The 21591-nt window shown below is 42.3% G+C and overlaps 1 protein-coding gene across 1 annotated transcript in view; it reads right to left on the reverse strand.

Moving 5' to 3' along the window:
- The window catches only part of Dnah14 (dynein axonemal heavy chain 14), a 345721-nt gene that overhangs the window by 43264 nt on the left and 280866 nt on the right, over positions 1 to 21591 (reverse strand). Inside the window, exons 71-72 of the mRNA XM_063237535.1 lie at positions 4549 to 4782; positions 2827 to 2912 (exon numbers count right to left, since the gene is read on the reverse strand). Of these exons, the coding sequence (XP_063093605.1) occupies positions 2827 to 2912; positions 4549 to 4782 (320 nt within the window). The remainder of the gene's footprint in view (positions 1 to 2826; positions 2913 to 4548; positions 4783 to 21591) is intronic.

Genomic DNA, 21591 nt, shown 5'->3' on the forward strand with positions numbered 1-21591 from the left:
AAGGTTTTTAGACGCTACTGCATTTCTTGGGGCTCTTTGCAGAAACTTCCGGCACAAAACAAGCTCCGCTCTCTCAGCCTCCGCTTTTGTATAAGTGGAATTCTGCTTTGAAGACTGTTAAGCATTTTGCGTTTGTCAACATAACTTAAATATATTTCTTGCCAAGACTATGCCAGTCGGTATGTGAATGTATGGACCTGTCTACAGTGGCCAGGTTGGTAACTAATCAAGGAAGTGACTTGAGTGGAAAGAAATCGTCCTCCAGCGAGTGTGACGCTAGCTGGCAGTGGGATTCAGCCTTGAAGCCAGGACCGAGGTCGCAGACTCTCAGCATTAGCTCCTGGAGAGTGTGGGTGCACGGCGCTTTATCTTCTAATTTTCCAAAAAAGCCAGAAACCTGCGTTTTTATGGGGACTTTCTCAATTTGAAAATTTTGACTCCAAAATTAAAAATAAGCATTCAAACAAAAGCAAAATAAAACCTCAAGATGTACCGATGTTAACAGGTGAATTATTCACAATAGCCAAAAAGTATAAACACTTTAACATTACAGGATTTCCATTCGGGACAATGGCAGCGGTCTGGAAATCAATGGGGCTGTTGGCTGTCTACTGATTGTGCTTCATGTGGTACTGCACACATAGAAAGGGTTAAAAAGAAATATGAAGCTCAGGGGGCTGGGGATTTAGCTCAGCAGCAGAAGCTCCTGCCGTGCAAGCAGGCAGTCGTGAGTTCGATCCCCGGTACCGAAAAAGACAAAAAAAAAAAAAAAAAAAAAGCTCAAATGAAACAACATGCATGTAATATCCCAGTGGAAAAAAAACCACAAAGTAGTTCGCTTTAAGATGTAAAGGTATACAGAATTTTTAAAATAGTGTATGGTATTTATTTTACCTAGTTTACTTAAGGACTTGGAAGTTGCTATGGACCAAGTACTGTGTCACTCAGAACTCCTAAGTTGCAACCCACAAAGCAGGAGTGCTGAGTAAGAGGTGGGGCTCAGGAAGTGATTAGGTCAGGAGGAACTGATTTTGGTGCCTGTATGAAAAAGGTTCAAGGGAGCCTCTGTCCCTTCCAGCTGGGAGGACAAAGTCAGAAAAGTCATCTGTGAGGCAGAGCAACCTTGACAGAGAGAATTGCTTGTGCTTTGATACTAGACTCCCCAACCTTTAGAACTGGGAGTGATATATTTCTGTTGTTTGTGCATTACCTAGTCTATGGTGTTTTGTCATAGCAGCTCAAATGGACTAAGACGGTAATCTTCTAAGAAAGATTTTCACAGGTTCAAATTCATTTGTTTTATAGTAAATTGGACTTGAAAATTTGAAAAAAAAAACCTGTAGGCCAACAAAAATGTCTATAAGCCAGATGTGAACATTTTTTGCTGTAGAAGACGACCTGGGCACCTCTCCTTGAATGCAGAACAACCGCTGCAACATTAGATAAATCCAGTCCTCGTTCCATACACTGAGATGCATAGAGCAGGCTGTGCTATTCCCTTCTCCCTTTAATTGGCTCTAAGCAACTGATATGCAATCCCAGAGGCTGACCTGATAGCTTTCTGTTTCCTCATATAGTCCTGTCTGTAAAGGATTCAGCGCAGTGGGAGGGAAAAGCCACTCAGCTCCAGGGCTGTCAGCTGGTACCACCCTCAAAGTAAGAGGCTGACTCCACAGGGCACAAAAGTTTACACACCACAAACTGAAGCAACAGCCTCCTGAAACACCCTGATTGAGTTCCTCCTGCTGTCATTCTCCGTGCATTTTGTAAAGATACTTTTCTCCCCACCTGGCCAGCCAGCTCAGGTTACTCACACAGTTCCCACCATCCTTACTGCAACTCATCCTGGAACCACTTCCTTCTTCACAAGACAACAAATTCTGGGAGAGGCTTTGGATCAGGAGCTTTGATATCTCACTTGGACTGGATTTACGACCCCTTGGTTGCTCATAACTTTGCATATGTCTTAGTGTCTTTACTCTTGCCGTGGGTTACATTGGAGGTGGCAGATTGGAATTAACTCACTGGACTTCCAATAACATTTCTATGGGGTTACAGATTCAACTTTCTGAGTTACGAGGTGGATTGGAAAAGGGAGCACAATATATAATATTGGGATTTCAGTATCTATAATGAGTTTTAAAGTGTTGTAAAAATAAAATTTAATGAAAGTCAAGGATAATTATTGGTTGTCCAGGCTGCACTGATGCCTGAAGGTCAAGAGAGGAAGGAAGTAAGGAGTTCTCCCCTCACTGAACTAGATGGCTAAGTGAAAGTCAGAAGCTTTTTCACAGTGTAGAGAGAGTTCTGGATTACTTTCTTGAGAATTCAGATACAGCAGCACAAATGGCAGAGCTGGCTCCTACAGCAGGCCCATTCTCGCCCTCACTCAGGGGCAGAGGAAGGCTAGGAGAGGCTGGCAGCACGCCCAACCCTGGGCCCCAGGGCAGACTGCTGGCCTCCCTAGAGCACCTGCACAGGTGGACACAGGCCACATGGACAAGTGTGGCAGGAGTGGAGTAGAAAGTGCTGTGTGCAGGCACAACGAAAGGGACTGAGCCCTGCACTCCCTCATCTCTCAAATCTGCCAAGTGTGTAAATCCTCTCCTCCCCAGGAGACAGGGGGAGGCCAGGACCGTGGCTCTGCTAGGACACAAAGGAAACATTGAGGGTGGCAAGTAAGGGCTTTCTTCTAACACTAACACTCAGTAAAGCTTGACTTTCAGAGATCAAGACATTTTGCTTATAAAATTCTAATTTGAAGGCATTGATTTGTATAAGGTGCTTGAAACATTTACCTTTTTGTTTTCTCACAGCACAACTTACCAAAATAAGTCTTTGAAATGGAGTCAGTTTCTCCCAGGGAAAATTTACAGGATTACACGCTTCTTCATTTTCATTCAAAAATTCAGCTAGATGTGATTTAGAAAAAGAAATTAGAAATTAACAGTCAAATACTCTGTATTTGACTTGTGGTTGTCACAATATACATTTTTGTTAAAAAGTATAAAGGTTTTTTTAAAAATACATAGTTGACTTTTGAGCTTTATAAGATTTGAGGCCCTTCCAACTCTCTTTCATACCTCACAGGAGGTTGCTCTGAAAGCAGAGTCAACTCCAATGATACGGCAACAGAACAACACAGGACACTCACAAGGAGCAGAGGACATGACTCACCTAAAACAGACTCAGGGACATCACGCCTGGGTACCTCCTGCCCCTGCTGCTGGGTCCCAGTCCCACGTAGTGGGGAGTTGTCCCAGCTTCCCCTCCAACTCTCTGGGGCTGCAGTCATCACCTCTACCTACCTCACATTTCCACGGTCATTTCCCAAAGTCTGACTTTATACACAAATACCTTTTTTGAGTGTAGCTAATAATGGCATGCTGATTTTTTAAAAAATTCACATGAAAATCTAGTTATAAATGGATAAAGTTGGTGTTAACAGTAAAACGAAAAGATATTTTATAAAAAGGGTCAATAAAGAGATCCTTAAAATTATTATTATATTAAAATACACCACAGATTACAAAGTGATTTGTGACAAATACAACAAAATAAACCATTAATCACCTAAGAAGAAAACCTTCTTAATTAGAATTGGAAACCAAGAAGCTATGAAAATAGTCATAGTTGACTAAACAAACATTCCAACATTTGTATAGCACAAAAATCATAAACAAATCCAACAAACAATGAATAGACTTAGAAAAATGCTTAAGAAAAAACCAAAACCAAACCAAACCAATCAAACAAAAACCAGAAAAACAAAATACTTAAGGACACAAAGGTTTAACTAAAAACATTAATAGGATTCTTACAGATGATTCAAAAGGAGATAATCCAGTAGAAAAATGGATAAAGAATATGAACAGAAAAATTCAAATGGTCAAAAAAATCCAAAAAAAAAGGACCTTTAAACTTACTAGTAGTTAAGCTAAAATTAAAATATTTAGAACTTTTCATATTGGGATAATTTTTTCCTGTTGGAAAAAGGGAACTCATATTGTTTGCAAAAACGTGAATTATCACACTTGTTTAAACAAATCAGCTTGGCCAGCAACTATTAATAAAAAAATGATTTACTGTCAACTGGCTACTCAACTTCGGGAATCAAAATGGAGACAAATGTATAAGGAAACAAATTGCAAAGACATGGAGGAGAGGAGAGGAGAAAAAGAGGAAGAGACAAAAACAGCAAGTCACTGAACGTGAGGTCCACTTTCTAAAGAATTTTTAGAACACATATCTTCTGTTATATGAAATGAAGGACCTGTATAGGGATGGATGGGTTCAAGATCCAAACTAATGTGATATAAAGAGACTACTGTGATATATTTGATCGCACTCCAATTCTGATATTCATCAGTTTCTCATCTGTAACAATGAAGTTCATAAAATCATTTCACAAGAGTATTATGAAGATTACATGGGATAAAATGTGTGCTTATGTCATAATTATGTTCTTTAATGTTCTCAGTGAAAAGTAGTGAATTACCCCTCTTTTATACATACTTAAGTTAGATATTAGCCTCAATGGTTCCTTACTTTCCTTTAGTGGTTTCATGCTTTCTGGTGGAGCAGTCTCTGAGCAAAACGCTATGCTCATCAGAGAATACACAGCCTTGCTGTTCTTAAATGCATCCCACTGTGGCGGGTTGGACAGGAGGGATTTACACAGCAGGGAGAAGGGCTCCAGTTGCCAGCCGATGTGCTGACACTGCCTCCACTGTGACACCGACAGCCACTGAAGGTGCTGATTTTTACATATTTCAAATATGTCTAATAGAAAAGGAAAAGCAATCATATTATAAGAGTTCAATTCTTTACCTTTTAATTACTCCTTACAAAGGGGACGATTAGCAATATTTGTTGTTGAGAAAAGCACCATTTTGAATAAAACTAACATACAAAAGAATTATTTTTATTGTGGTGAAAAACCCATATAACGTAAATTTTTCTTAAGCATTTTAAATATGCAGGTTGGTTAATGATGTATTTATATTGTTGCAAAACGTATCTCCAGAAATTTTTTCTGCAAATCTGAAACTCCATACCCTTTACACATTACACAACAACTTCCTTTCCCCATTCTTGCAAGATGCTGGTAGTTACCATTTTTCTCTCTGTTACTATAGGTGGAATCTTATTTAGATACTGCTACAGTCAGTATTTGTACTTCTGTGACTTGCTTACACCACTTAGCATAACAGCAAACAGTGTGTTTGAGCATAGAATTTCCTTCATTGTAAAGGCTAAGCAACATTTCATGGTGCGTTTATGCCACAGTTTGTTTATTCCTTGGGGCTTCTGAGTTGTGTTTCCCTGTTGGCTGTTGTAAGGAGTACTCTGAGCGTGGATATATGCAAGTGTCTCTTCCAAGTTCTGCCTTTAGTTTTTTGATAAACACCCAGAGCAGGATTGTTGGATCATATTGCAACTCCAGTTTTAATTTTTGAGAAGATCCATACTGTTTCCACAGTTGTAGCACCAGTTTACAGTTTCACCAGGAGTGTGTGAAAGTTCCAGTTTCTTCACATCTTTGCCAACATTATCATTACTGTTCTTTTCATAGTAATCATTCCCATAAGATATGAGGTAGCATCACAGTGTACTTTGACTTTCATTTCTCTGATAAAAATGCTGGTAATCTAAGCATCACATACTTGGATTTGTGTATCATCTTTAGAGAAATGTCTGAGTCTGTTGTCCATTTTTAAATTATGCTACTTCATTTTTTATTTCTGGGTTGTAGGGGATCTTTGAACATTCTTTATACTAATTCCTTATCAGGTAGATAGTTTGGATATATTTTTCCCATTATGTAGGTGGTCTTTCACTTTGTTTTCCCATCATGTGAAAAGTTTTGAAGTTTGATGTAGCCCTTTTTTCTGTTTTAATTTTTGTTTGTTAGGACTTTAGTGTCATATCCCAGAACTTACCACTTCAGTCCAATGTTATTTTCTCCTAAGAGATTTATAATTTTAGGTCTTTAATCCATTTAGAGCTAATTTTTATAACTGGTATAAGTAAAGGCCCTACTTCATTCTTTTACGTGTACCTATTCAGTTTCTCATCATTTGTTGAAGAGAATCCTTTCTCCATTAAGTGGTCCTGGTATCCTATTATTGAAGATCATTCAAACACATGTGAGGGATAATCTCTGGGATCTCTATTCTATTTTGCTGATCTATTTGTCCTTAGGCCAACACCACACCATTTTGATTATTGTAGCTTTGTAATGCATGTTGAAATGAGGAACTATATTGAACTCACGACCATGTGCTTGCAAGGCAGGCACTTATACCACGGAGCTAAATCCCCAGCCCCCACTTTGTTCTTTTATAAGGAGGCTTTGACTATTCGAGGTCTCAGGTAATTACATATGAATTTTGCTTTTTTACTTTAAAGGGGATAAAACAAAACAATAAAATGAAACAAAACAGTGAGAACCTGATTCTGGACTTCAAAATTAAATCAGTAGGGAATCTACCATAATTACTCTATTGCATATTGTTGTACTCTAAATAGTTGCTCAGATCACTGGCTTTAGGCTTGCAAAGCCAATCAAACAATACAAGCTTTAGATTGTTTCTTTACTTCAGCTGCCATCATTTCAGTCCTGGTTCCTCTGAATCAACTGGTTGCTTATGGGGTGGGGTGCGGTGTGCAGTTTTCACTGGCATTCTCATGGCGGGCATGGCTTCCATCCTGTTTCTCCCCTCCACCCTGGGCCTCTGCATTCATATGAATTTTAGATGAAAATTTCTATTTCTTTTATATTAGAGCATATTAGTAATACAACATGATGAGATTCTCTTAGGAAACTGGTACACGCTTTAACAATGCTCAATTCCAGTTTCAGTGAAGGAATTTCAGAGCATTCCTTCTCTTTTTATTACATAGAAAAGTGAGGAGTATTGGTATGAGTTCTTCTCTAAAGATCTGGCAAAATTCAGTAGTAACTCCTGTGGGTCTTGGGATTTTCTCAGTTAGTAGAATATTTATTATTGTATCAATTTCATTGCCTATTATTGGTCTCTTTAGGTTTTTAAGATATCTTTGTGTTTCAACTTTTGTAAGTAATATGTGTCTAATTTATTCATTTCTTCTAGATCTCTGATTCATTGGAATATAGGTTTTCAAAATAATTTCTAATAACCTTCTGGGTTTCAATGGTGTCTGTGGTAATTTTGCCTTTTTCAATTTTAATTTTATTAATGTGGCCTTCTCTTTGTTTTGTAAGTTTGGCTAAGGGCTTATCAATCTTATCTTTTCAAAGAACTGACTTTTGATTCATTGATCCTATGTATTGTTTTTTCATAGTCTCATTTCCATTAATTTCTGTGCTAATCTTCATTATTTCTTTCCTTCTAGCTTTGGATATGGTTCTTTTTTTTCTAGAATGCTGAGATAGACAATTATGTTATTCATTTGAAATTACTCTGTTCATCTAATACAAATACAGTTATAAACTTGTCTTTTAGAACTGCTTTCATTGTGTTTCACTGATTCTGATATGCTGTTTCCATTAATATTTGATTTTAGAAATTTTTAAATTTCTTCCCATATTTCTCTGTGCCCCACTGATTACTGAAAAATACATTAATCAATTTCATTGTGTTTGTATAGTTTTTGAGGTTTTCTTTGCTATTGAGTTTTATTCCACTGTGACCTGTAGCATGTATGAGATTGTTTCAATCATTTTGTATTTATTAAGACACCTTTATGGCCTCTTGGTCTGTAGATCTTTTGTCTTGTTGGGCTTTATGGTCTATGGTCTATTTTGGAGAAAGTTCTATGGCTGAAGTACATGTATTCTCTTGCTGTTGAATGAATGTAGATACCTGTTTAAATCCATCTGGCTTGCTGTGCAGTGTAACTTTTCTTTTTCTTTCTTTCTTTCTTTCTTTTTTTTTTTTTTTTGGTACCAGGGATCGAACTCATGACCTCACATTGTCAAGCAGGCACTTACACCACTGAGCTAAACCCTCAGCCCCTATGTGCAGTGTAACTCTTATGATTCATTTTTATTTTGTTTAGTTGACTTGTCTATTTGTAAGAGAGGGTTTTGAAATTCCCCATTATGATTGTATTGGTGTCTTTTTGTCCTTTCATATTAAGTAGTGCTTGTGTTATGAAATGAGGTGCATATATATTTATAATTTTTATCTGTTCTTGATGAATTTTCTCTCTTACCAAAATGAATTGACTTTGTATTTTCTGATAAACTTTGGTTTGACATCATCTTGTTGAGTATAAGCACAGTAAGTCCCAGATACTTTCACAGATACTAACAGATCTTGCAATATAAGATTTGTAGATGCTAACAAATCATGAAAGTATCTCATATGTCTGCTGGAAATCCTCCCAGTTGTGCTCTGTGTGCTTACTGTATAGTGTGATCCTAAGTATCCTGAGCAGTACAGCACTCAGTCAAACCCCAGGACGTCTGGAAGCCAGAGGAAAAGCAGTAGTGATGTGGAGGGAACTCTAGGGAACACAAAGCAGTAATCATAGACACAAAAGTGAAAACTGAGAGATCGGATTGAGGTGACAAGATTGTAGACGTTGCTTATTCTTATAAGATGAACTATTCAACCATTGGCACAATTCTAAAGGACAAGGACAAGATCATGGAACATGTGAAGATTTTTTAATGCTTTACCCTGTATCTTGTGTTAAAATGTGTAAGAGTCACTTTGTTGGACTTATAAACAAATCCGACTTACATTCTCCTCCAGTGGAACTCATTCTTAAGTTGTGAATTTACTGTATAGCTATTCTTGCTTGTTTTTAGGCTCCAGCTGCTTGGAGCATCATTTTCCATCCTTTTGCTTTAAGTCTCTGTGTGTCTTTTAGGTAACATGTATCTCTTGTAGGCAGCAGATAGACGGGTCTTATTTGATCCAATCTGCCAGTCTGCAGCTGTTAATTGGAGAGTTAAAAACATTTACACTGTGTTATTATTGAGAGATATACACTAATTCCTGTCATTTTGTTGCTTTTCCAGTGTTTGAATCTGTTTCTCATTCAACTACTGTTTCAGTGAGATTCAGTCTTTCCTTTGGCTTCATGGTTGTTTTTGTCCCCATCTCTGTTAGGATTCTCCTAAGTATTTTCTGCAATGCTATCTTGGTGGTTATGAATTTATTTATTTCTCCTTTGAAGTAAAGTCTTTCAGGATATAATAATATGGTTGGTAGTTATCTTTCAGGGCTTGAAAACTTCATTCTAAGCTCTTCTGTACTTTAAGGTTTCTTTTGAGAAATCCCTTATTCTGATGGGTTTGAAAATGTAAGTAATTTGGTGCTTCTGTCTAACAGCTTTTAATATTTTTCTTTGTTCTGAATTTCTGGCATTTTGACTATGATGTGTTGTAGGAGATTATTTTCTGGTCATTTCTATTTGGTGCTCTAAGTGCTTCCTTTAACTGGTTATTCATCTCATTTTCCAAGTTTGGGGAAATTCCTGCAAAATTTCAGTGAATGGATTTTTATTTATTTATTTTTATTTTATGCAATAAAGTAAAACAAAATTTCATAACAAGATAATAGGATAATAAAAATAATTATATCGCGTATTGTTATCTCTAAAGCAGTTAATGGGTAGAATTTTAAGTGCCATTAGTCTGTATCTCAACACATTTTCTGAGGTCAATGATTCTGAAATTGGTTCTTTTAGAACTGTGTATCAGGTTTTGGGTAATCTTTTCACTGTGTCTTGCTTTCATTTTTACAGAGCATATGTTCTAATCCATTTTCAGGTACTTTCCTCAAGTCCTGCTATTGCTTCTTCAGGGTCAACTTGCTTACTGTTGAGATTTTCTTTTTTTTTAAATTTTATTTAAAGAAAGACTAAACAAAACAGAAAATGGGTAGAAATAATACATACGTTCAAAGAAAAAATAAACAGTAAGAAATCACTAGTTGATGTTTACATACTGTCCCCTTACAAATAGTTATTCAAGATACTAAAGTGGAGCATATAAAATGGGGATTCAGTGAGACTGCAACCAGTTCTGTTCAACTATCTAACAAAAACTTAGAAATAGTTATCAATCCTATACACTTAAACATACATGCAGTTATCCATATCTTCAATTATGTTGAGACTGAACAAACCTAAGCAGGCTAATATCACTCTGAACAAAGAAAAATACTATTGCTGGGTTTCACATTATGACACTCCAGGTTCAGCACTGGGTACTTTATTTAGTGTCTCTTTTTCTTCATAGTATCTGTTCATTTCATCATGTGTCGTAAGATCAGTTCTCATAAACTGTTTATAGGTTCTACACATGCATGAGTCTTAATATGTATTTCTATCCTTTCTATATTAGAGGGAAAAACAAAACAAAGCAAGACAAAACAAACTATATTCCTATAAACACATGAAATGAAAAAGACATATAAGGCCATTGTACAAGGAGTTCTACTATAGTTCTTGTGTTCTCTCTTGTTATCTTCAATAGAATTGGCTATATCATCAGCATAGTATAATTGAATATTTCAGTACATAACAGTACTAATAAAAGCACAACTTTGTATATAGTACAAAACTTGAAAAACAGGCAATAATCAAACCAGAATGTGTATCGTAGTGAGTCTTGTCATCTTCAGTGTAGTTGCCTGTACTCTCAGATTTGGTACTATCAATCATATCAGTTTTGAATAAAATCTGTCAATACCAAACAGCAATCAAACAAACCAGATTTAACTAAGATCAGTCATGATAAAGCAGTATAAGTCATACAGGGCTCCAGATGAAGTTAACAGGAAATTAAAGATGATTACTGTACTATATCCTGATGTTTTTGGGATAACTATCTGTGTCTTCAAATCTAATGCAAGTAGGCAAACTGGGACAGAATAAATCTATCTAAGCAGAGTGGTGTGATTAATATGGGTTTTAAATCCTGATACACTATTAACAATATTTTCTGCCATCTTTTTTAAGACTCTCCCTCCCCTTTCACTTCCCCTGGGTACACTGTGAATTTTTGGGTCTCACCAAGACCCTTGGTTTTAAATTGGGTGGGGGGGGGCAACCTGCTATTTATCTAAGTGGTTCCGAACTTCTCCCTCCTGGACTTGATCTCTAATTATATTCCTTTACCTATTAAAGCCTGTCTTTCCAACCTATCCACAAATACTGGTCTAGTTGCCCCTATTACTCTCCGGTTCTCTGTCACATAGAGCATTGTTTTCTCATATTTGATTTTCAGTCCATGTACTCTTTTTCACGTTAATTATATTTCCTATAAATAGCATCTCGATGGACCCTACCTCCTGATCTACTCTACATGTGGTTCTTTTTTATAAATTTAGTGTATCAAGGCCATCTATATTAAAGTTTATAATCAACCTTCTCTGCCTCATTTCTGTTATGCTCTTTTTTGGCCATCAGTTGTCTGCTTGTCTTCTTCATTCTGTTTTTTGCTCCATTCATTGAGGCCTCTCTGCCATTGTTCCTGGAATCCTAGTACTTTTCTCTCTCTCTAGAATGCCCTGCAGTTCTCTGTAGAGGTGGATTAGTGGTCACGAATATCCCAAGTTCTTCTTTATCTTGGAAACATCTTGTTTCTCCATTAATTTCTACAGACAGATTTTTAGGGTATATCAATCTGGGATGGAGGTTATTTTCTTTCAGGGCTTGGAATATTTTTTTCAAGGCTCTTCTTGACTTAATGGTTTGTGTCGAGAAGTCTGCCATGATTCTGATGGACCTTCTTTTATAGATGATCTGTTTCTTGTCTCTAACAGCTTTTAATATTCTGTTCTTATATTGAATTTCTGGGATCTTGATTATTATATGCCTGGGTGTGGTTCTGTTTTGGTTGTAGGTGGCTGGAGTTCTGTATGCATCATATATCTGCCTATCTGTCGATGTCCGCTCCCGGCCGGCAGGAAGGACACACGACAAAGTCTGGTAGTGGACAACCTTTTCTTTTTATTTTCCTTCTCCGTACAGCCTGCCCTGGGTTCTCCCAGCTGAAGCCTCCTTTGGTCTGCTCCCCGCGGCTCCTTTTGTGCTTCAGCCTGCCCCAAAGCCTCTACCGGTCCGCTCTCCGCGGCTCCTTTTGGGCTTCTACTTCCGGGCTTCTATCTGGCTTCTTCTTCCGCCCAGGGGTGGCACCGGTATATATACGGGTACAGTGTCCAATCATGTTAAAGTAAGCAAGGCAAGCTGATTGGCTAACATCATCAGTTGCCAGGCAGACTATATTGTTGAGCGGGTTGTTTACGCGGTAAGCAGGAAACTAACATATTCGATGGGAGGGGTAATCTACCTCAGGCCTCACTCTTTACTACAGGCCTCACGTCCGCCAAGTGAGGCGACCGGGCTCGGGGCTGCGGCTCCCAACATCTCCCCCTTTTTTATTTTTTATGAATGTGCGCATCGTAGCCCTTCCTGGACTGGGTGCAGAGGCTTATGCCCTATGCGTAGGCCCACCGTAGGTCCTTGGCTTAGACCCTGGTCGGCCGTCCCATGGTCTGCCAAGGCCCTGAGGCCCTCGTCCTTTTTCTAGGGCCAGGCACAAACTGGACGGAACCTGGATGCACACAAGCTTGCACTCATTTCCTCTCCGTAAAGAAATCCCCTCGGAGAGAAATTTAGACCTGGGCAGCATCTAACAGTCCAGCGGCTTACGTGCAGGATGGGGTAGGGCCTGGCTTAGGTCGAGTCATGCTGGGGAGGCACGCTCTTACCCGTCATTGACTCATCTACCCTGCTATATCATAATTTTTTAGAGGAGGAGTGTGGGAAGCTCACCGTCCCTAGACTCGGTCGTAGGCTAGGCGAGCGAGCCATGCATATGCCTGAGGATCTTCTTGTCCATTTCGGGCTACCGCTATTTCTATTCATCTTGTTGGTTGGTCTGTGATGGATCTCCAGTAGGGCAGGTCTGATCTTCAGTCGAGGGCTTTGTTGCCCGTGTCAGTCTCTCCGGTATCCACAGTGGTTCTCGTCCCGGTTCCTGTGGGAAAACACAAACCGCGCCTCGGTTCCAGCTGATTACCGGATCCGGGCCCATCCATTGTCCTGTCAGGACATCTTTCCACTTCACCCACCCTTTATGGTTGGGGGAAGGGTTGCAGTGCTCCACAGCTGGGGAGCGATTATCATTATTTAAATTTAAAAAATTGTGTGTGAATAGTGCCATGGATAATCGTGCCTTTGGGGCCAGGCCTTGGCCTACTCCCCCTTTTTGTTTTTGTAAAATTTCTTTGAGGCTTCTATGAGCCCTCTCAATGATTCCTTGACCTTGGGGATTGTATGGGATACCATGTTTTAATTGAACCTCCATCATTTTGCAGAACTCATTGAAGGCTTTGCCTATATAGGCTGGTCCATTATCAGTTTTTAATATTTTTGGTTTGCCCCATGCGGCCCAAGCCGCCAGGCAATGATTGATCACATTAGACACTTTTTCACCTGTTTCTGCTGTTGCAAATATGACGCGAGAACAGGTGTCTGTGGAAACATGAACATATTTAAGAGTCCCAAACTCCTGTATATGTGTGATGTCCATCTGCCAAACATCACCAGGGATCAAACCTCGAGGGTTTACTCCCATCGGTATGGCAGGTTTGTATGTGGCACAGGAGTCACATAGTCGCACGATATCTCGTGCATCTGCTCTAGAAACATGGAAATGGTTTGCTAGTGTCCTGGCATTAACATGAAATTTATCATGGAAGGCACGGGCTCGCTCGATTGGTGTTAGTAAGGTAAAAATCCATAACGGGCGAGTGGCAGTGTCAGCAGCCGCATTCCCCTGTGCCATAGGCCCTGGCAGGGATGTATGTGCTCTTATGTGGGTGGTGAAGACCTTATGGTGTCTGTTCTGAAGCAATGTCTGGATAGACAGGAACAGTCCAGCCACTGTGGAAGTGGATCTAATTAAACCGGCAGTCTCAAGCACTTGCATAGCATTGACCACATACCTAGAATCGGAGACAATGTTAATGGCCTCTGAGAACCGTTCAAGAATCATTTTAACGATCTGCAGTTCCACCACCTGAGGCTGATCTGGTTCAAATTGTATGGTAACCGGGGGCTTGCCTAGGATCACATAGGCGCCTATCCCCGTCTTGGAGCCATCTGTGTATATTGTAGTTGCTGGGACTAATGGCTCAGAGGCAGTAACCTTTGGAAAAATTATAGGGTGCTGAGTGACAAATGACAAGATAGGGTCTTTAGGGTATTGATTGTTTATATCCCCATGGAAAACACATCTCAGAATGGCCCAAGTATCTATGCAGGCAGCCAGGGTCTTGATCTGGCTGGCGGTATAGGGTACTCGGATGGCTTGTGGTCCTGAGCCAAAATGTTGGACAGCTCTATCATGCGCTTCAAGGGCCAATGAAGCGACTGCCTCCGGGTAATGCTCTATGACTTTTGCAGGTGAGACCTTAGGGTGTATCCACAGTAGTGGTCCTTTCTGCCAAATCACCGCTGTAGGCTGTAGACTAGTCTGTAGCAAACAGACATCAAAGGGTCGCCCTGGTTCAATTCTGTGTAAGGTAGCCCCACCTAAGGCTTCCTCTACTCTCTGTAAGGCAGCTCTTGCCTCAGGAGTGAGCCTCCTGTGGGAGGCTATATCTGGGTCTCCCTTCAGAAGGTCGAACAGGGGTTTGAGATCTGAATTTGGTATATGTAAATATGGCCTAATCCAATTAATGTCTCCCAATAGCTTTTGCATGTCATTTAGGGTCCTAACGCCATCCGTCCTAATGGTGACCTTCTGCGGAGAGACTAGCATAGGGGAGATTCTCGCGCCTAAGTAGGTCACCATTTCTCCTCCCTGAATCTTGTCGGGGGCAACATGTAGATTAGCTTGTCTCAGGGCCTCGACCAACTGGCTGAGCATATTATTTAGCATGTCTGGGTCCCTGCCGCTGAGCAAAAGGTCGTCCATGTAATGCATACATCTTATCTTGGGAAAGGATTTTCGTAGGGGGGCCAGTAGGGAATCAAGGTAAATCTGACACATAGTGGGACTGTTGGCCATGCCTTGGGGCAACGTTACCCACTCGTATCTGAGATCAGGGCTTTCTTGGTTAATGGTGGGCAAAGTAAAGGCAAACCTATGAGTGTCCTCTGGGTGCAGGGGAATTGAGAAGAAACAGTCTCTAAGGTCTATAACATAAACTGGCCAGGACTGAGGGATGGCTGAGAGAGCTGGCAGCCCCCTCTGGACCGCCCCCAGGGACTGCATCTGCGCGTTGACCGCCCTTAGATCATGGAGCAGCCTCCACTTGCCAGACTTTTTCTTAATTATAAAAATGGGGGTGTTCCATGGGGAGGTTGATGGCTTAATATGTCCTAATCTGAGTTGTGTACTGACTATTTCTGACAAGGCTAATAGCTTCTCCTTAGGCAGGGGCCACTGAGGTACCCAAACCGGATCATTTGATTTCCAGGTGATTTTGATCGAAGTGGGTAGGAGAGCTTCTTCAGCGGCCCCTAAGAAAAACCCAATCCTTGCCTACCTTTTTTGTTTTCTACTGGTATTGGGGATGTCCGACCCTGTAGGGCATTGCCCAAGCCTTTGCCGGGGGTATATCCCTGGTTCCTGAGTATATCCTTAGCCTGGGGGGAGCAGTTTGACGTAAGCGTGACATCCATCTGAGTGAGGATGTCCCTTCCCCATAGAGACACTGGCAACTGCAACACAAACGGTTGGAAATGGCCCTGATGACCCTCCTCATCGCACCAGAGCAGGGTTGAAGCACTAACCTGAGGAGCTGACACCATCCCCAGGCCCTGCAGCGTGTTATCTGCAGTGTTGGTGGGCCAGTTGGAAGGCCAATCCTTTCTGGAGATAATGGAACGGTCAGCTCCTGTGTCTAGGAGCCCTGTTATATTCTTGCCATTGACCTTAAGTGAGAGCATGGGCCTTTTATCAAGTGTCATATGGAGTCCCTCAAAGACTTCCCCTGAGGAACCGAAACCTTGACTTTCTCTAATTTTCTGCTTTGAGGGAAATCTCTTGTGGAGACTGGGGAGCAGCAAGAGCTGCGCTATCTTGTCTCCTTTATTAATTACCATAGTACCCACAAGAGATTGAACCATAATTTTAATATGTCCTGTGTAGTCTGAGTCTATGACCCCCGGGACTACTGTGAGACCCCGAAGGGCCGTGGAGGATCTCCCGATCACCAGACCCACGGAATTTTCGGGTAACGGTCCCTTAAAGGTGGTTTCAACCACTTGAACACCCATATCAGGCACTAATATAAGTCCTGAGGCGACACTGAGGTCCACACCTGCTGACCCAGGGGTGGCCCTTGTTGAAGGCTGCCACCCTGAGCTGTCCTGTCTCTGGGGCGGGGGCCCGCCTTCGAAGGGGGCCCCCTCTGGCCGTTTTTTGGCTCTCTAGCATCTTGTCCACAAATACGGTTGCCCTGAGCATCAAAGACCGACCTACACTCCTCAGCTTTGTGTGATCCCTTCTTGCATCGCCCACAAACATATGGTTCTTCATTCCTAGGGCGAGGCCTAGCATCTGCATTGTTTGGGCAGTGACGTTTAATGTGTCCTGGCTCCCCGCAGGCAAAACACCCTTTAGCCTTACATTCCCCTTCTAACCCGCGAGGTCCCCTCTGCTGTACAGCCGCGGCCAGGAGAGCAGCCACTCCCGAGTTGGAGAGCGGCCCCCCTATCTCTCTGCATATCCTAATCCAGGCATTGAGGTCCTTGTTCTTATGAGGAGCTATCGCTGCCTTGCACTCCTTTGTACATTGCTCAAAAATCAGCTGTCTTACCAGCGGTTGAGCCACTCCCGGATCAGAAAATATCTTATCGGCAGCATCTTGCATTCGGGCCACAAAGTCAACAAATGGCTCTGTGGTACCCTGAATTATTTTTGAAAGACACAAGGAGGCTGTTCCAGCACCACTTACTTGCTTCCAGGCGCGGAGTCCTATGGCATTGATTTGCTCATAGACAGCGCCGGGGAACTGGGTCTGGTCATCAGCGTGCCGACCTTCTCCCATAAGCATTTCCTTGTTCCACCCCCGGTTTCCTCGATTGGCGTTTTTCTCAGCCTGCTCGGCAGAGAACTCTGCATACCAGGCTCGCCAATCCAGGTAACTGCCCGAGGGCAGACAGGCCTTTGCCAGCTGAATCCAGTCCGCGGGGGTGAGGGGCCCAGAAGACAGATTCTCCAGCATGGCAATGGTGTAAGGCGCAGTCGGCCCAAAGGTTGTAACTGCATTTTTAAGTTCTCTAATCTGCTTTATCTCAAAAGGCTCCCATACATTGCGTCCCTGGCCCATAGCTACTTGTACAGGAAATATCTCGTAGGGGCCACTATCTATCCCAGGTGGATGTACCTCATGAGACAAGCGTCCCCCCTGCCAAAGCCGCCTGTAAAAATACCGACCTGCCGGCGGCGGAGCATAAGACAGCGGCCGTGATTGGGCGGAAAATGGGGGCCCGTGCATCACTTCCTGTTCTGGCGAAGAGGAAGGGAGCTCCCGGGCGGCCGCCCCGCGGCGAGGGATCGCCTCCGGAAACGGCCCCCAAGGTGGGGCGGAAGGCTTCGCCTCCCTCTCGCGCCGGGGAGCGCTCAGGAGCTCTCTACTCCTCCGCAGACCAGGTTGAGCAGAGCGCAATTCGCGGGGCAACGCTGGAAAAGAACCCTGCGACTCCTTATTGAGCGATTTAGGCTCCTGACAGCTGGTCTCTTTGGCCTCCTTGCCATTCAACTTTCCCTCGTCCTCGGAGTCAGACGACTCCGAGGCTAGAGCCCCGTCCTCCTCCTTAGCATCCTTGTTCCCCTTGACAGACACCTCTCGGGAGCTCCCTGACTGGGCCTGCTCAGATACCCTGCATACTTTTGTAAGCTCTTGAGAGCTTTCTCCACAACCACCCTCGCTCTTAGTGCCGCTACCTAGCATGTTTCCCATTTTTTAATATGTTACTCACCGCGTGAGGCCCAAGGAATCCGCCACTTACGCGTGAGCCTGAGGGGAGTCTAAAAGCCCTGTAGGTGCGCGCCACCCAGAGCCCAGGCTTATCCCCAACTCACCTGTCTCGCAGCTCTGTACTGGAGCGTTGTCCACTTCCACGTCGCGGGGGTGATCAGTCCCCGTACGGGCCACCAAATGTCGATGTCCGCTCCCGGCCGGCAGGAAGGACACACGACAAAGTCTGGTAGTGGACAACCTTTTCTTTTTATTTTCCTTCTCCGTACAGCCTGCCCTGGGTTCTCCCAGCTGAAGCCTCCTTTGGTCTGCTCCCCGCGGCTCCTTTTGTGCTTCAGCCTGCCCCAAAGCCTCTACCGGTCCGCTCTCCGCGGCTCCTTTTGGGCTTCTACTTCCGGGCTTCTATCTGGCTTCTTCTTCCGCCCAGGGGTGGCACCGGTATATATACGGGTACAGTGTCCAATCATGTTAAAGTAAGCAAGGCAAGCTGATTGGCTAACATCATCAGTTGCCAGGCAGACTATATTGTTGAGCGGGTTGTTTACGCGGTAAGCAGGAAACTAACATATTCGATGGGAGGGGTAATCTACCTCAGGCCTCACTCTTTACTACAGGCCTCACGTCCGCCAAGTGAGGCGACCGGGCTCGGGGCTGCGGCTCCCAACACCTATCATTTCTTTTTCCTATATTTGGGAAGTTTTCCTTATTTCTGTGAATAGCCTTTGTAGTTACTTTGTTTGTACCCCTGCTTCTTTATTCACATTCTTCATTCTCAAGTTACAGATTGTCTTGTCGTCTTCTAGCCTTTGTATTTTCTTCTGTCTGTGTCTTCTTGAGGGGTGCCTCTTGAGGGAGCATCTCTCTTATTAATCTTCTTATATCTTGCTTTACTTGGCTAAATATTTCCCTTTTAAACTTGTCTCTGAGGTCTTGAAGATATCTCTTTATGTCCACTGGTGCTGTGTCTGATATTTGCTGTCCTCATTCTCCTTTGTATTTACCTGTCCTGGTCAATGTTCTCAGGGTTGGGACCTGGGGATTTTTCTTGTTGCTTCCTCTTCCCATCTGTTTTGTTTCTTCCAGGAGGCCCCAGTTTCTTTCTTTGTTGGTTACAATTCTTCTGACACACGCTGGCTAGGTGACCCTTCCCACTGCAGTATGCTAGTGAGTTGCAAACAGGGGCAGCATATCCTGGCTCCTTCCCTCCGTGTCAGTCAACCTGCTGAGGTCTTCACTGCATTAGTGTGTGCCGCCACCATAGGGAATTGATTTTAGATAACCTATTGGGTCTTAGCCAGGTTGCGTGACCCAGGCCAAGCTCACTCTACCAATCCTGTTCAGGAAGGGAACAAATGACTGAAGTCACTGCTGCCCACTGTTCTTGCCAGTCCTACCTGGTCCCAGAATGTCCTCTGTTGGAGCCCCTTCCTCTGTGGAATGGTTTTACTCCCGTCACTCATCACAGGTCGATGCAGGTTACCCACTAGCTCAGCTCTCTCTTCGGCTCACCAACCCCCAACCTCAGTGTGACTGTGACTGCATCTCCGGTGTGTCAAAGCAGCGGGATTTCAGACAGCATGGTAGGTCACCGCTGTGCAAGTTTGGGCACTGCAGTGGGAGCACTGAACCTTTAGCTGTTCCAATAGTAGCCCCAGGACTGTATGTTTGATTGGTTCTTCTCACCTTAGTTTCTTCTTGTGATGAGAGAATTCATCTCCCTCTGTTCGGGATTCCCCACGCTGTATTATGTTGAATTCGAAGTTGACTATCTCAGGGAGCCTCTGTAATCTGCTGTTATCTATTCACCATCTTTTGTGTCCTGTTGAGACTTTCAATTGAGGTTTTCATTTCCAGGACTTCCTCTTCATTATTTTTCATAACTTTATTTTTCTGAAGTATTCTTTCATATCCTGTTTTGTCTTTCTTAATTCATTCATGTTCTAATTTGTGTATCTTTTGAGCTCACAGATTATTTTGGTAATTGATTTATTTGATTATTTGTCTTTTCTTTGACCTTTCTAAGTATCAGTTTTTAAAAACTTTTTTGTCTGGAATTTTATCCACTTCATTATCTGTGGGATCTGCTTTTAGGTAGTTACGAATTTTTGTAGGTGTCTTGTTGCCTTGTTTTCTCATGTTTCTTGTATTTTGGGGTTGAGTTTGTAGATCTGTCAAGATAGCAATCTCTACCACTGTTGTGTAGAGATCTCGTTAGTAACTAGCTTTCTCCCCTGTGATATGTCCTTGCTTTGAGTCTGATCTCTGAAGACACTCAGTCAACATTTTCAAAATAGTTGCTACACTCCCTACTACTGCATTGCAAAGAGAGACCAACTACGAGAAATAACGTCTTACCCACCGCAGTTTCACGCTATGTACCTCCTCTGCTGACATTTTCCCAGCCGAATTTGGTCTTCAGCAAGGCATGAGTTATTTTTCCAAGTCTCAGGATTTTAGTTTTACTTTTTCACAGTCATCATTTTCTAGAGCCCTAGGTACTCAGGCAAACGCCTGCTTCCTCACTGTAGCATGGTGGCAGTTGTCCTGGCACTACAGAAAAGTGGGGTTTCTCTGAGACTAAGGAGAGCGAGGTAGGGAAATGGTTTCCACCCCAATTTTGCTCAGGTCCTTTTCCTGCCTATTCTAGTGGCCAGGGAGGCTTCTAAGGTGGGTTTCAATTTAGCCCTGTCTAAATCTAATTTGAGAGAAAAGATGTGAATTGTGGCTCCTGTCTCCTCACTTGGCTGCACTCAGACCTCCTATCTGCCCAAGTTGTGTCTCTTCAGTAGCAGAGGAGTGTCTGTTTTTATTGCTGCAAGGCTGACCTGCAGTACATTCATTACCAGAGTGCACTGCTTTAGTTAATTTGCTTATCTCTCTGTATATCAGTGTCTCAGGGTCTGCTAGCTCTCTTGAGTTTGGTCCTGCACCTGCCCATGGCAGCCACATTCTCACGAAGCCACTTGCTTTGTTGCTGGAAGCTGCTTCAGGCCACTGTCTGTTTGATCAGCAGAAGTGTGCTGTTCTAAGGGGAGCCCTTGGGATTTTGATAGAGATGGCACCAAGTCTGCATTGCTTTGAGTAGTATGATCAACCTACCAGCATTAAAGTCTTCTATCAAGAACTTTGGATGTTTTTCCATTTATTTTTGTCTTCTTTGATTTTTTGTAAACCATTTTGTAGTTTTAATTACACAAGTATTTTACCTTCTTGGTTAGGTTTGTTCTTTTTCATCTTATTGTAAATTGTTCTCATAATTTCCTTTTTAAACTGTTCGTTGTTAATGTAAGGAAACCTAAGTGATCTGGGGCATTATTTCTGTGTCTTGCAACTTTGATGAATTAATTTAGTTCTAACAGGTGTTTTTCTGTGGAATATTTAGTATTTTCTACATGTAAGATCATATTACATGTGAACAGATAATTTTACTTCCTTTCCAGTTTGGGTGACTTGTATTTCTTTTTCTTGGCCAATTGCTCTGACTACAACTTCTAAGACTATGTTAAGTAGAAGTGGTAAAAGCAGGCATGCTTTCCTTGTTCCTGATTTAGAGAAAAAGTTTTCAGATTTTCACCTTTGAATGTGATGTAAGCTTTAGACTTTTCATAGATGATCTTATTCATGTTAGGGTAATTCTATTCTTGGCTGTTGA

This window comes from Cavia porcellus, unplaced genomic scaffold, assembly GCF_034190915.1.
Source record: "Cavia porcellus strain 051 isolate PalLab524CR breed Dunkin Hartley unplaced genomic scaffold, mCavPor4.1 scaffold_26, whole genome shotgun sequence".
In the NCBI taxonomy this organism is placed as follows: Eukaryota; Metazoa; Chordata; class Mammalia; order Rodentia; family Caviidae; genus Cavia; species Cavia porcellus.